Source organism: Schistocerca cancellata, chromosome 8 (assembly GCF_023864275.1).
Source record: "Schistocerca cancellata isolate TAMUIC-IGC-003103 chromosome 8, iqSchCanc2.1, whole genome shotgun sequence".
NCBI lineage: Eukaryota > Metazoa > Arthropoda > Insecta > Orthoptera > Acrididae > Schistocerca > Schistocerca cancellata.
Window position 1 is genome coordinate 75,535,525 of NC_064633.1, and position 17,314 is coordinate 75,552,838.

The following is a 17,314-nucleotide window of genomic DNA, read 5'->3' on the forward strand; positions in this document are numbered from 1 at the left end:
TTTGTCTCGTTCAAACTGTCATCTGTTTGACATTAGATGCTAATCGGTTTGTTTATTTATCTGTTTCATCAACATTAATCAACACTTTGTTTCTACATCTTTGCTAGTAGGCCCTACTGATTTCCGTTTATGTAAATGGGTCCAGTTTTATTTGCATATAACAATTCCATTGTTATTTACCAATTTGCGTATAACAATTTACGGTTCATTACATTGCATGGCCTTCTCCCGATCGTCTTTCGCCGATTTATTCGGAAATTCGACAGTTATTTTCTTTCCCAGCCCTGCACTTAACAGTATCTTGTTTATACATAGTTGTTTCACGTTTTTATGCGTTTGTTTTAGGCAAACCGCATTGATCGACATTTATTGCCATCTTTTACACCATTTTCATTGCCGAGCTCAATAGTTTACATTTTCTCCTATGACTTTCGTCCTCTGTTTACCTACTTTCTAAAATTTTGTCTGCTTTCATGACTTTCTCAATCGATTTATTCCCTTCTTTTTTTCCCAGTCATTTCTTTTCGTACCATATAGATCGCTCACTCATTATCTGTTATTAACTATTATCTAATCTCTCGATTTTCGTACGAATTTTTCTGAATTTTGTCCTTGCTTTTCTTCCGTTTTTCTATCTTTTCCACCCGTATTATATACTTATATATTATATAATAATAATAATTATTATTATTATTATTATTACTGTTATTATTATTTTGCCACTCCCTCGATTTCTAACTCTCCAAACTGTCGTCTCTTGCCATGATGAATCCTCATATTACTTCCGTTCTTTAAAAAAAAAAAAATGGTTTTGCACTAAAAATATTAAGTTCCCGAATTCTGTTTCTTGAAACCTGCTTGTGCTTTGGTGTTACTCCAAACGGCCTAACACTGAAACTCCCTGTTCCTGGATGTAATCCTTCTCTTTTACAGTTTCAAATACGGCGATCTCTTGCTCTTACCCGACTAATCTGTGACCTAAATGCCTCATCAACCAGTTTCCACTCCAACAGACTTCTTCCCTTCTACAAAGTCCTGCAGTTGTCTGCCCCTCATGTTTCCTTGGATGGTATCATCCGCCAAGCCAACTTCAAACTGCAACAACATGTCAAACTTCATCTCACCTCAAACCGCTATCCCACTTTCTTCTCAACTATCTAAACAGTGGTGTTTCCCATTCCCCTCCCTCTGCAGCTACCTAAACAGCCACATCATTAAAAAGTCCTCTCCTACAAACCGAGCTTGGCCTACCTCCTTTACATCCCACAGCCTTCACCACTGCCTCCCATAATCACAAGAACCAGTCACAACAGTATAGTGTCCTAAACCTCTCATCTAAAGCACTCTCTGCTCCTGAATTATCTAAGTGCCTTACTTTCAGCCCTTAACCTCCATTGACTCCTACCTTGAACAGTTCAGACACAACCCCACCTTGGTCCACCACCACTACCTCAAAATCATCTGTTACAAGCCTTCCAAGAATTCCTCACATCCAGCATTGCCCTCATACTGTACTTTGACAGGGTATGGAGACATATCGTTTTTTTTTTTTTTTTTGCATGTTCATATTTACATTTGCCAATAGGTGTCGACGCCCTTTATTTGTCAACTTCTCTTTTATTTAATGGAATGGATATGTCAGCTTCTCCTATGTACGTTAGAGTTCTACAAGAAATTAAAAGATTATATACATTATATCATAGTCCATTACATATTTGAATTTGGAGCAATGACAATAAGGTTCAGTTTGCTCCAGCCTCGTTACCAGGTTTCACACCTGTAGGTTTGGTGGCTGAGCCCTAATCACTAACGGACAACGTGTTAGCTGCTACTGTCACGTGTGTGTGCACTCGTTTTCTTAGTGTTGGTTTCACATTGAGTGTCACACTTTCACCAGAGTACCACATATTGAAGAATTTCTGTGGCATTTGTTTTCATTCTGGTGTAGGGGGTGTGTGCTTATTGGTCAAAATAAGATGCTGTGGCAATCTCCATTTTTATGACCCGGGCATCGTTATTACCCGTCGTACTCACATTTTCAGCGGAGAGAACCCTGGCCAACAGCATCGGTTGACGAGGGAAGTACTGGCTCAAACAACTGTAGTTCACTTAATGTATCAAGTGTTGTGAGCCACAATACTCAGAAATTATTTCATTGCACACGCATGTTAATGTCACCACACTTGACCATCCACTTGCTGAAAGACACATATCGCCGTCCAAAACATTGTATAAACAGCTTGTCTTTGAAGGTCATTCCTTCACATGGAGTTTGGTTTCCAATGAAAATACATACAAGTATTGAGTTACAACAATATACATAATGTGATAGCTTATAACTATGGCTGACATTCCACCTATCACTTATACCACGAACATAAATTTCTTAATTTTTAAAACGTCATTAACTGGGTTCTGTTACTGGAGTTGTTTGTTAGTTTTTAACTTATCTTTGTTCACACCACATGTACAAATTGATTACATATCAGGTTAGCATATGATACATTTGTACTTCATTTTATAGGTAGGCTTTTGTCACTTATGGGAGCTCATTTCTACCTTAGGTAGAGGAGGGACTAAAACATTACACATTGCTGGCCTAACCACGCTTTGTTTGGGAGGGAAGAAAGGAAATACTCATCTACTGGTTCAAGGATTTATGAGGAAATGTTATTCGTACATTTGTGACTAGTTGACAAGGAACTTTTATTTCATGGAAATAATGTGTACTCACTAATCATTCCCGTAGTATCATGTTGTTTCTTCGTACGTTAGTGCTGTTTACTTCAGTTCATGTGTAACTAAGTGTGAAATATGAAGAACTTTTAGCCATCATAGACCCATCTTTCTTGAATACCTGGAAATGTCATTATTCAAGCTTTCATGTGAGACAATAAAAATTTAATTGGTTTTTGTAAAATCACATGCTTAAATGTTTATGTGTACTCTGCAGCAAATAGGTACCGATAAATGTCACAGAAGTATACTGCGATGATGTATATTTTTATTTTTCATTGCCTTATGACCTTTGTATAAATATCCCCATAACTAATTTGTTGACGCAAGGTGCGACCCATTCTTCATTTGGTACCTGCTACTCTCGACGTAACTCTCTCCTGCGCCATGACGATGCACTGGTTGCTGAAAGAAAAAAACTTGAAACTAATTGCATTACATAGCTCGGTGGCCACTGATACATTTGGTCATTACATCTGCCTGCAGATATTCCCATGCTTTGTTTAAATTTGTAAACATTTGTTTATCTTGTTATCCATTATGATCATTTACCCTGCGAAGAAAATTAACATTTCTCACAGTATTTTGTCGTTTTCTCCTTAGCTCACACGTCTCATATGCTTCCTTTTGTTTGTAAATATGTTGTATATAGCTTAGCATTTAATTAAATCTTTGTGTACATATATCAATAGGTTCCTCAGTTCTTAGACAGTAGATGCAATTGCTTAATATTTCGATTTACTTTGTATTTAACTTAGGTATACGTACATATTGCATTCCTATTTGGTTGTGCCTTCTGCCAGGCTGTCGCGCATGCACACAGGTCAATGTCTCCTCTCCTCCTAGTGATGTCGGCGGGTATTGTTGAGTGCGGACAGATGAGCCATAAGCTAATTTTGTTTATACTTTCACTTCGCATGCTGTTGATTTTACGCTTACGTGTACAAATCAAAAAATTTACTTATGTCTATACACATTACTGTATCTTAAAATACACTCCAGAAGAAAATTTACACTTTACAATTGTGTACATTATGTACAATCACCCTGTGATAGAAAGAAAAATGCTACCTACTTCATCATTCTATAAAAGCTTTTATATCTTTGTGACAATGGAGACCCTTCTCTCTCCCTGTTGTCTCATAGGCTAATCTGTATATCCCAAGGTGTGGTATTTTGGCAATTACATGTGGTCCTGAATAGAGTAACGGTCACTTCTTATTCAGTTTGCCAAATCTCGTCACTTTAGGGTGCGTCCATAAGAGGACTCATTGCCCTTCAAAAAATTGTGTAACACATTTCAGTTTCTTATTGTAAATCTTCTTTCTATGCTTGGCCCTGTTTTCTAGCGTAACCATGGCTTGTTCGATTTTGTCCTGTAGTGTCATTTCTGTATTGGGTACCTTTGGTATGGGCGACACCCACTCATTCGTCTGTCTTGTCCAGAACATCAATTCGTTAGGTGTGAAACCTGTTGAATAATGTGGAAGGTTACTGACAACTTGCATGAAAGAAGTTACATATTGTACCCATCGGGTGTGTGTGTGTGAGGGGTGTATGTCCTAATAAACTGGTTATATTTTCTTAAAGACTCGTTCTACTGGGCTCTCTTCTGAAATATGAAGCATTATTAGTTAGTAGTACCTTTGGTTTACTTACTCTTCTCAAATAGTCTCCCTCAATTCTTTTTCTGATATTTGTGGCTGTTGTATTTTTAATGGCATACATTTCGATATGTTTCAAGAAAATATCATATAGTGCTACTACATATCTTACTCCTCCTTTACTTCTCGGATATGGACCAGCTATGTCCAGGGATACTACATCTAGAGGGTTTTTTTTGTATTGGACACACTGGACTGTTTTGATTTTAGACATATTGCACACTTTCTTAATACCTGTAGGACTCACTTTCTCAAATTTGGAAAATAACAAAGTGTTGCAATTTTTTCAATATGTTTGCCTACTCCATAATGTCCCAATACTTCATGTGTTTGTCTTATACATTTGTCGATATATTCTTCAGAAATACACACACACCATTGATCAGATTTTTCATATTTTCTATGAAACAAAATGTCCTTGTACTCCTAATACCATTTACTTACCTTTCCACCTTCATCCTGCTTAAGATTTTGCATGACTTTACTCCATCTGCGATCTTGCTGTTGTATAATTTTCATCTGCTTACAAAACTTATGGTAATCAGACTGTTGTGTTGTACCTTGAATTAATATAACGCTTTGATTCCTGCATGTTGCTCTGTTAATTCACTAAATTACTCTAAACCTTGTGGTAATGCAGACAAGGCATCTGCAAATAACATTCTGACTTCCTTTAATATAAATGTCTCGGAACTGAATTTCTGTAAATATAGACACTACCTATACATATACGAAACATATACTATCAAAGGGATAGCTACCTGTGAAACGACACGTCGTATGCCAGCTGTCATGTAAACACTGTTTGGCCTTTTATGTCGGCATGACTACCACCAAATTATCAATTACGGTGAATGGGCATAAGCAGAGGATGTATACTGGCAACACAAGATATTGTTGCAGAGCATGTTCATGACAACTGTGACCTCGGGGCCTGTTTTATCACACGCGCCATCTGGATTCTTCCCCCAGACATCAGTTTCTCAGAACTCTGCAGGTGGGAACTAGCACTACAATGTGTCCTTGGTTCTCACCACCCACCTGGCCTTAATTTATGTTAGTTTCTTCCATCTCAGCATTTTTTCAAAGTAACTGCTCTTTTCCTCACTCTGTTTTAGTTTTCTACATCTTTCATTACCTTTCTCTTCTATTTTTTACCACCTGCTGCCACCACTTATGTTCAATCCACTTAGCATTTCACTATTATTAAATCATGCATGATGTTTAAACAGTAACCTTTGTCTTGCATATTATCCTGTCTTCCATCTCTAAGCTCTCAGGTTTTCAAATCTTATTCGATGCAGTCCCCAACGATTAGTGTTTCCTTCTCATCCCATGCAGTAAGTCTCCCCTCACCTGCGGTTCTGGGTGACTTTGGGAAAGTCTACCACTTTTCCTATACCTCTCCAGTCATTTTCCTTCATCTCTCTTTCTTCCTCTTCAACCCTTTTGCCTGAAGGGGGAGCCAATGGCTCTGAAAGCTTGCCTAATTAGAACCTGCTTTTATGTGTGTGTTCTGCTGCCACTTGGCGAGTAAATTTTTTATCTATCTATCCATTTAAATTATACCATGGAAATTGTATCAAGAGGAATGAAGCATCACTTTCCTATTTATACTAACCAGTTACAACTGTCAAGACAAAATAGTGAAAGAAACACGGAGGTTCTAAGATAATTCCCTGACAACACTTAACATACAGCAAGGACTTCAAATTCAAGTTTGTTTCAGTAAATGAAGGATGACAGTTTCCAAAAATGCCAGCCACTCACTCTGGTTATGTTATAAGTGCTAGAAAATCATCTAAATAACTTCTGACAGAGCAACCTCAAATGTCACCAAAGAGAAGTAAAAAATTCAATGACAGCAAAGGCCCCAATTTTTTCATATCTACAGATGTACCTCATAATCTTCTGTTTTTATCTATGTTATTCACAGTTTCCAATCTTGCAATTCGTAAGTAAACATTCTCATTCAGTCTGTACCACAGGAAAAAAATAATGTTGCTAAAGTTCTATTTATACTGGCTTTTATATTTTGTTCTGTGTTCAATTTTTTTCATTTTTAATATAATTTGAATATACCAAGTTGCACATAAAAACTGAAAAATACAAAACTGCCATCACTAACGTGACCCCAAATTTTAAAAAAACTTTGGTCTATGTGGTGACACCAGTAAGACAATTTTTCTCTCATTACTTTTTATGTTATTCCTTAGCACAATAAAGGCTATGCTAAGTCAATATATTGCAAGAACCTGCAACTCTGTAATAATGTCTACAATCAACGGCTTTATTTCATTAAAGTTAGATTAAAAATAACAAAATAAAAATTGAAGTTTTATAATATGTATTACTACATACTATAACAGAGTAGGGAACTTGACTACATAATGTCTGCACTGCTCTGAAAGAACATATCAGAATTAACTGCACATAATCAGTCTAGAAACTTACACAAAAAGTTCCTGGAGAAAATACAGGAGCACACAATTGGAGGTAAGTGGTCAGAACACAGTTCCACATACACGCATGCAACAAAAATAACTAACATCTACTCTCCAATTTATATAAGAGCTGTAAAATATATCTCTCTTCAAACAAAAAAAAAAGTCCATATCAGAAATTTCAGTTGAGACAAATTATCACATCACAGCCTTCGTTGTTGTACAAGGCTTGAAACCCAGTTCTTTGTCAAAGCACTGTTGCGATTTTTCTCTTCTTGTTTCTTCTGTTCTTCCATTTGTTCCTGGGACAGAATGGAAGCAGTAACAATTATAACATATTCTAGTACAATAAAAAAATCAGTAAAATCAATAAAATGTGGCTGCACTGAAATATTTCATCTGCCAGCAATTTTGTTTCATCAGAAGCGGACAGAATATCACAAATTAAAAATAAAATGGAAAGCAGGATACATAATAAGAGCCAAAAATTTCCTCTGACTTGGTTTGTTTGTAGCTGAATGAGCATTAAAGGCATACAATAATACGTTAAAAGCAACATCATTACAGCAAAATAAAAAAGTTACAACTAAGTTTTAACAAAATATCATCCTCTTAAACAGTAATGCAAGTTTCACAGTAATGTTTGCTGACAACATGCTTGCAAACCTATTTAACAGATTCTATGTTGACTACATCTGGGTAGCACTTCACAGCTCATATAGGGAAGCTGAGCTGAAGAAGAGAGCTGACAAGCATTTCGTGTGTGTGTGTGTGTGTGTGTGTGTGTAAACCTGGCTGCTTTGTTTAATAATCTTCCTCCAAGAACTGGGTAAACTCTAATGTTGTGTGTGGCCTTTCTCCTCCTAATGCTTCTGTGGACTGTATAACTCTGGAGCCAGGATTCATCTCTAGACTTCAGCAGCGATGACCTTGCATCTATGAACAACGCCTAGTGATTCCTTCAGGAAGTTAGTACACCAGACAACAACATGGACACCTCTAAATTGCACTCTTTATTGGATAAGTAGTGATATGACCCTGCTTCTCTCAAATTTGCTGCCCTACGAAGCATATTGCCTCATGAAAATTATTCATCTGAATAGGTAAATGACTCCTAGTACATATGGGCCCATTTCTCACATACTTTTATTTATGTGTGGAAGCTGTCTTCTGTGATTTTGAGTAAACTATATACAATCTGCTCATCCTACACACAAGTCACCTACAAAAACACTTGCAGAACAAATTGTGCACTGGCAACAATGACATTTGCTCGGAATTGATTTGATACCATACACTCATATTGACCAACAACAATCATTGCAATCATTGTTTTCTGTGGCTGGCATCCACTTTCAGTAACAGAGTCATTTCATGTTCCTATGATGACCTCCCACCTCCCACAAATCAACAAAATTTTAATAACAAGCTACCTCGCAAATTTAATGACTCTCTCTATATATGTTGCACATTCTTAGAGTCATATGACATTGCAGTTTGTAGAACAAATCCCGTTTTGTGATTCTTCCAATTTTCACTTCAAGATGACGCACAGCCAGAAGTCAGTGTCCAACGGGCACAATATTTCGTCAGGCAAGCATGCAGCCATCATCAGATGTGCTGATAAACTGACCACTTAAGGGACCAGTGCAGTGCATTTCTCTCTCCCCCACCTCTCTCCAATCTGTCACACCATCCATCATCCATGCCCAGGCATCTCATTCACCACTCCTCCCACCGATAAGTTGCTCTGCCCTAAGTTCGAGCCCAGATTTGAATGCTGACGGCATCTCTGCTGTTCCCCATCTATCCCCCAAGTCAGTTTGTAGTGGGATATCTCCTCCCTCTCCTTGACCAGACTAATTGCAGGTGTCCAGGCATTACTAAGGCTATAGCCACTTTCATGACTCATCAGCAGTTCCCTTATTCAAATTGTGATAGATTCCTTAATAATACAATCCCAAAAGCTAGACATCTCTGTCAGAGGAACCTTAGTATGGTCGTACTCCATTCCATGTAATTATAATAGGCAATGAATGTTCTGTGGCTGCCAACTTGTTAGACTGCTGCAATCTGGTGAGCCTGAAGTGTAACACATCACTTTAGTGAAATGATGTGTTGCACGGCATCGACTGAGCCATCGAACGATGTTTGCCACAGTAAACGTTTTATTTAAAAATGAGTTAGTACAGTATGCTGTTCAGAAGTTTGTCTTCTTTAAATGCATGTATTCTGGTCTGGGTGAACACAGCATACCTGCAGGCCAGGATAACGATAGTACGCTTACTATGTTTTGAGGTACTTGCTATTTGGTCAGTTTGTTCCATGTCATCAGATTCTGCCTCGGAGATATGTTGCGCACCATGGATGGAGAACTGCCATGACAATCGAAATGATGTCAGAGAACAGCAGTAGCAGTTTGGCTGTCACTTTTCTGCTGGCTGTCATTTGAGTAAGAATGAATGTCAAATAAGTTTTATTGCCCAGATCACAGTTGATACATATCCTGATTACTAGTTTAGGTAAAGTTATACTGCTATCTTCAGGTCATCGGATATGCAAATCATAAAATCAAATACACCTATCCGGTGATAGGAAGATGGCAATAGAACTGACATGGCAGTTTAAACAGAAGAGGTCAAAACTATTAATCAATGGTGATTGTAAAGTTATTTATGATTATAGCACATCACATAATGCCACTGGTGTTTTCAGCAACAATCTTCAACGGTATGCATCAACTGTCTTATACATATCTTGCCATTATTGGCAAAATATCTGATAGACCCCAGATTTCCAGTTCATCAGCACACCTGATGATGGCAATATGGTCACTTGCACCCACTGGGCACTGACATACAACCATTCACCCATGAACTATTTTGAATTTTGTTTTCCCACTCCCCTGATTTTCTTTACTGATCAATGCACTACAAAACCATTCTACTGCAATTGTTCAACAAATGTGAATTAAAGGGTTAACATACACAATGGGCTAGTGCTGCCATAATGGCAACGTTAAAGTGGTGAGCCAAAACATTATGACAACCTGCTTAACAGCTTGTTTGTCCTTCTTTGGAATGAAATATGAGGGGCATTCAAAAAGAATCGAACCAAAATCTGAAATGCACAAACTGGTGACAGGAGGGTAATAACATGACGTATGTAACAATGTGTGGTTCCGATCAGAGTGTGGAAGTTTACAGCCCATCACTAGAGGGCACCCGTGTACGTCACGTGACTATACAGAGCTAGCAGCAGCTTGCATCAATCATCCAACGCTGCCAGTCACATTGAAAACAGTGGCATGGAGGCGTCAAATGGAAAGCAAAGAGGTGTTGACAGACATTCATCTACGAATGTCACAGGTGTACGGCGAACACTGCATGACACTTGTTAAGGGTCCAGGCATGGAACAAGTGTTTCAGGGAAGGACGGGTGTCGTTAGCCGATGATGCACAGTCTGGAGCACCACACTGCATTACCGATGACATCGTCTAGCTGGTGGATGCACTAGCAGCGTGGAGTGGCCGCGCAGTTAGAGGCGCCATGTCACTGATTGTGCGCCCCTCCCCTCGGAGGTTTGAGTCCACCCTTGGGCATAGATACGTGTGTTGCTCTTAGCATAGAATAAATTAAGTTAGTTTAAATAGTGTGTAAGTCTAGGGACCGAAGACCTCTGCAGTTTGGTCCCTTAAGAACTCACACACATTTGGTGGATGCACTAATTACCTAGGACCGCTGAGTGACAGTGAAATCCGTAGCCGCCGTGGTCGGATTGAGCACTGGAAGTGTTCACACCATCATGAAGGAATGACTGCACATGCACAAAGTGTGTACCTGATGGGTGCCCCACAGTCTTCAACCACACCAGGAAGTATGTTGAATGGCCCACTGTCTTGCTCATCTGTAGCGTTATGCTCAGGAAAGGAATGAGTTCCTGGCACAGGTGGTGTTGGAGGTGAGTCATGGTATCATCACTTCAAACCAGAATCAAAACGACTAAGTCTCCTCCAGAGGAAGCATTCAGGGTCACCACCACCACCAAAAAAAGCCAAGGCCATCCACACGAGTGCAGGAAAGGTTATGCTGATGTTCTTCTTTGACCAAGATGGCCCCCTTCTGATTCGCTTCCTGCAGCACGGGACAACAGTGAATGCTCAGCGTTACTTGCAAAACTTGAACCACCTTTCATCAAGTGATCAAATCAAAACGACCAGGCAATCTCACCCGTGGGGTCATTCTGCTCCACGAGAATGCAAAGCCTTATATGACCAACACAGTCCAAGCACTTCTACAGAAATTCAAATGGGAGGTTCTTGGCCACCCTCCATACAGTCCGGATCTCTCTCCCTGTGATTACACCATTTTTGGTCCCCTTAAATTGGCTCTGAGGGGCAAACGATTCACCTCGGACGACGACATCCAGCTGTACGTGCAGAACTGGTTAACATTGCAGCCCCGGAAATTTTATGAGACAGCCATTCACCGCCTTGTGTCACAAGTCACGTACGTCGTTCACAGCTATCAGCATGTCTTCAATTACTACTGCATGTGCCATGCAAGCGCAAGAGAATGTCTCCCACGGCATAATACTGCTCCCACCAGCCTGCATTCGTGGTGCGCAGCATGTTCCAAGCCATCGTTCACCTTGATGACAATGTCTGTGGAGACAACCACTGACCTAGTGTAGCAAAAACGTAATTCACCTTGTTACGGTGTAAAGTCAAGTACCAGCACACCAGCTGGGAACAACAGAGAAGAGATGGCTGTGAGAACATGTCAGCCAATCACACACTGACTGATCCCTCTCCAGGACGACAAAGCTACAGCAGCGACCCCTATGTGAGGAGCACATAAGCACTGCGACCGACTGATGACGGCCAGTTGAATAGCAGCTTCAAGATCAGTCCCTTCTATAGAAGCATTAACTCTAGTTACTTTGCTTGTAGTCTCTATGTAGCATAGATTTGGAATTGTTTATACTGAAGAAGACTGCTTATGTTGTATGTCGCCCGCTGCTTGCAACACATTTGTGTAATTGCAGAGTTAAGTATTGTCATTTACTTTTGTAATAAAACTCATTAATACAATTTGTTTGAATGTTTGTCTAGCGAACCGAGTATGCAGGTTCCATAGACACTAAATATTTGGTGACAAGAAGGTAAACAAACTCCAATGTGACAACCCAGAGCCTGGCTGCCACACTTTTCTTTTGTCGTGGGCTTTTGTGTTTTGCTGGTGCCTTAATTCTACCTTGTCTTTTCTTTGCAGGAGTATGTTTATATGTTTCAATGGTGTTTTTTCTATTCAGTGTTTTCAGGTGCATTGCAGATATTTTCTTTGCTTGTGTGCTTACTGTTTACCTTGTCTGTTTATTGCCTTTGCCTATTCCAAAACGAGCAACCCACCTCTCCTACCCCCTACTCAGGCACCTCAGTTGCAAGCGACAGTTGTAGTGCAACTAATACAGATATTCAGTTTCACATGCAGCATATCTCAACTCTACTAAACACAGTACAGCATTTACTAACCACTCAAACGGCCAACAGAGTGCAAAATGCAATAATGGTACCTCAGAGTGCCATATCGCATTTCGCCGGATTAACAAAAAAGAAGAGGGATGGCTCTAGTAGTTGCAACAGTATGAAGCCCACATCATTGCTCACAACACATCAAGTACTGTAAAACTACATTAATTTTTGTCAATAGTAGGAAGAAACAGTCTTTTGCCTCATTCAGTAATTGTTTCCTAACACCACTCTGAGTGAACTTTCCTATCATCAGGTTGCAGATTCGCTAACTAACTATTATAACCAACAAGTAAATGTGGTGGCAGCTCCGTACTAATTTGTTTATTGTAAGAAACAGTCAGAACAAACTTATCACAAGTGGGTAACAGATTTACAGGGTATGACGAGGAAATGTGCTTGAGGCTCTTTATATTCAGATGTTATGTTGTGTGATGCGATCATGTATAATGTAACTCATGTCAAACTCAGATTTTGAACCAGTTAGATCCATCATTCCAGTATGCAGTGCAAATTCTAGGTCAGTGTGATTCATGTGCCATAGCGGCTGACAAATTTGAGCAGCCACCAATGCACAGCACAAATGCCAAGACTGCCTGTCCAGACAAGCACAGTGTTACGCTTGTGGCAAGAAAGGTCACGCACAATCCGTGTGTTTGCAATGGAACAAACCTAAGTATTCCACCCCTCACAAAAATCTAGTCACAAGGCCCATGTAATCAATGCAGTGTATTCAAAGCCTGCTACAGGCATTAGCAAAACTTGCAAGCAAACAGTATTTCAGTGCTACGCCAGTCCAACGAACTTTTTGTTCATTTGCTTATTAGAGGAAAATGTGTGAAATTTCAGTTGGACGTGGGTAGATCTTTTACATTGCTGAATTGTAGCACATATGAACTGTTAGGCTCCTCATGGGTGTCTAAAACTAGCATGCACCTGATGGCTTATAGTGGACAAGACATTCCCATTCTCGGAAAATGTATTTTGCCTGCCATGTATCACTTGCACACACGAACTGTGACTTTCACTGTGCTACAATCATGTGACAGTGTGAACATATTTGGCCTTGATTCGTTTGACTTGTTTGGCTTTCAAATTCAGAACAATGTCTCATCAGTGACTACATTCAGTGTAGCTAGCTTGCTGAAAGAATTTCCTGAACTCTTTTTCTGAAGGTTTAGGCAATGCTAACAGTTTTGTTGCACATATTACCGTGAAACACAATGCTCAGCCGAAGTTTTGCCAAGCCAGAACTGTTCCCATTGCATTACGGAACAAAGTGTCTCTGTTGAACTTAAAGATATCAGAGTTATTGCACGCATATCAGCTAGGCAGTGGGCAAGCCCACTGGTTTTGCTCCCCAAACCTTCAAGTCAAACCCGCCTCTGTGTTGACTAAGTCTATAGTCAACTCACAAACTGTGATTGATACTCAGCCATTGCCACACCCACAGGATCTCATGGACAGATTAGGCGCTGGTCGCTACTTTTCAAAACTCGATTTGCATGACACATATCTTCAAATACCGCTAGATGAAGAATGTCAAACTGTGTGTGTTGTGAACACTCATTTGCACTTATCTAAATATTGGCATTTGCCTTTTGGCAATGCTTCTGCACCCGCCATTTTCCAACGATATTTGGAACAGCTGATTGCTCAAGTACCAAAGTGTTCAAACTAATTGGATGATATTGTTGTAGCAGGTCGTACACCTGAAGAACACATTGAAAATTTGTGTGCTTTCTTTCATGTATTATCTGATGCCGGACTAAAGTGTAGATTGGACAAGTGTGATTTTTAAAAACCTGAGTTGCAGTCTCTTGGTCAAGTTATAAATAGCCAAGATGTACATCCTCTTCAGTCATATTTGTTAGCCATACATGACCTGCCAGTTCCTCGCAATGTTGCAGAATTGGAGTCAGTCTTAGGGAAAATTTAACTATTATATTCAGTTCACAGTGAATGCTGCACAAAATCCAGATCGCTTGCATCGCAAGAACATTCGCTTTGTTTGGACAGATGAGTGTCAAGTAGCTTTTCAAAAACTTAAAGAGGTACATATTATGAACAAATTGGTTCAATTTGATAATAACAAACCAGTTGTGTTGCAAGTTGACACTTCCTCTTATGGAATCGTTGCAGTACTTTCGCACAGATTTGGTGATAAACACAGGCCTACTGATTTCACATCAACAGTGTTATCCTAAGCTAGTGTAACTATTTGAAAATATAGAAAGAGGCATTGTACGGCGCAACCAAATTCCACTACTATTTGTATGGCAGAAAATTCTACTCAGTAACTGATCACAAGCCACTGCAGTCCTTGTTTCATGCGATGAGGCCGGTACCTGTACAAACTGCCCAAAAATTTCAAAGATGGGTGTTGTTATTGTCTCAGTACCAGTACGAGATTGTGTATCGTCCGACAGCTGAATATGGTAATGCGGACGCACTTTCACATCTTCAGATTGGCCCTGATAGAGACTTTAATGCTTCTACTGTATCTTGTCACATCGATGCTTAGGATTATGAATTGCTTCAATCCTTACCTCTGAACTACAGCAAAATGTCACAGGCCACAGAAACTGATTCAGATTTGAAGATTTTTCTAAAATACATTTGCACATCTTGGCCTCACTCATTGCATAGCATAAAGAACTCTAAGTGCGCCTATACTTTGATTGTCAGCATAGCCTCGCTATACAGCAAAGTGTGATTCTTGTTCAAAATGACAGTGGACCGTCACATGTGTTGATCCCCAAAGCTTTGCAAAAAGAAGTGTTGCAGTTACTTCACCTAGGACACTGGGGGATTGTTTGTACAAAACAGTTGGCGCGTGGACACTGTACTTGTCAGAGTATGGATGCCCAAACAGAACGGATGACGTCACAGTGTCACGCATGTGCAGAAAATCAGTCCGCTCTGCCGCAAAAATTCTCTGCTTGGCCTAAGTCAGAATCACCATGGCAATATGTGCACATAGAGATTGTGGGATATTTTTGGAACACTCATTGGTTGACTGTCGTAGACTCGTATAGCAAGTTTCCTTTTCTGTGCCAATGAACTCGACAACATCACATAGGACAGTTCAGGCGTTATCCTCTATTTTTTGCCTCGAAAAATTGCCTGAAGTCATAGTGTGAGACATTGGCCCTCAGTTCACGTCAAATGACTTTGGAACATTCTGTAAACACAATGGCATACAGCATCTAACTAGTGCACCATTCCATCCACAGTCAAATGGTGAAGCGGAATGTTTTGTCAGAAACTTCACGCAGCAGATGGCTAAACTTCACACCAGGGACCAAGCACTGGAACTGTTTCTTGCCTCATATTGTTCTCATCCACGAGATAGACCATCACCGGCAGAATTGCATCACGGCCATCGCCGTCGGACACTGTTCCACCCGCTTCAGCATCCAGCACTGAAAGAAGGCTGCAAGTATCACTTTGTGCCACGATTATGTGTTTTTCAGGGTTTTTGCAGCAGCAGACAGTGGGCACGAGGCAAGATCCTTCCTCGACTTGGCACATGCATGTACTTTGTTTTCACGCCCAGACAGATTGCAGCACCGACATCACAATCAAATTCACCAGTGTCATGTGCACAGTGACTCTTCTGTATCTCTTCCCCCAGATTCATGGATCCCAAAGACAGCGCGGCCACAGCAGCTGCCATATGGTGTCACCAAGACACCGCGGGATGACCTCGTGGAAACGGAGCCTTTGTCTTCTCTCATCCTACCGATGGAGCGGGACCCGCCCACGTCGCAGCGGACAACGCCTTCAACATCTGGGTATGGGCCTCGGGATGTGGATGCACACCCTTCTGGGCATTTTACAGGGGACGTTTCCACCAGGGCGAAGGCTGGGTGGCGGCTTACAACTGGCAGCAGCCTGATGTCCCCTGCAGCCACAGCTTCCGGTCGCTCAGAGCGTATACTCTCTTGCCTCCCCTGCCGTCGTCACGCTCCCTATATGACAATGGTCGATTACTGGGGGGGGGGGAGGGGGGGGGATGTTAAGGTATAAAGTCAAGAGCCGGCGTGCCAGTCAGGAACAACCGGAAGAGATGGCTGTGAGAAGAAGTCAGCCAAATGCACACTGACCAACCCCTCTCCAGGACGGCAAAATAATAGCAGCGCCCCCTTTGTGAAGAGGACATATGTATCGCAACCAACTGGTGACGGCCACTAGAATAGCAGCTTCAAGCTTAGTCACTTCTATAGCAGCGTCAACTCTAGTTATTTCGCTTGTAGTCTCTATGTAGCACAGACTTGGAATTGTTTATCCTGAAGAATATTGCTTATGTTGTGTGTTGCCCTTTGCTAGCGACACATCTGCATAATTGCAGACTTAAGTATTGTCATTTACCTTTTGTAATAAAACTCATTAATACGATTTGTTTGAAAGTTCGTCTAGGAAACCAAGTATGCAGGTTTCCTAGACACCATACATATAATGAGCCAGAATGTTTCCGTTGATCTAAGTTTGAATCCTGATGGTGCCATGCCCACAGCAATCATAATTGATCATATCGCTGGGTCAACATGTGAACACACTGGGGTGGTCATCTGCTGCAGAGCTTCATGTTCAACACTGTACGATGAATTGTGTGCTCCAAAACACTTGTGCAAGCACCAGCATCGTGCTCTTTCGGCGGAGATGTCACGGATTAGCATCTATCCTATTTTACTGAGCAGACAAGCCTCTGAACCCCAAATTCTGTGAAAAGTCATGAAATCCAACCATTCAACACCTAGTGGTAGTTTCTTTGGCCTTCTACCTCTTTCCCTAGATGCTCATGACAGTAGCACGTGAAAACTGGACCAACCTCCCAATTTTCGAGATACTCATTCACAGGCTCTGCATTAGAATAAACTGCCCTTTGTCGAAGTTGCTTATCTCAATGGATTTCCTCATTTGCAGACCACATCTT

General features: G+C 40.6%; 1 protein-coding gene across 1 annotated transcript in view; it reads right to left on the reverse strand.

Moving 5' to 3' along the window:
• Positions 1 to 6,471: 6,471 nt before the first annotated feature.
• Positions 6,472 to 17,314, reverse strand: part of LOC126095096 (mitochondrial import inner membrane translocase subunit TIM50-C-like) — a 52,861-nt gene continuing 42,018 nt past the window's right edge. Inside the window, exon 9 of the mRNA XM_049909792.1 lies at positions 6,472 to 7,146. Within this exon, the coding sequence (XP_049765749.1) occupies positions 7,048 to 7,146 (99 nt within the window). The 3' untranslated portion in view covers positions 6,472 to 7,047. The remainder of the gene's footprint in view (positions 7,147 to 17,314) is intronic.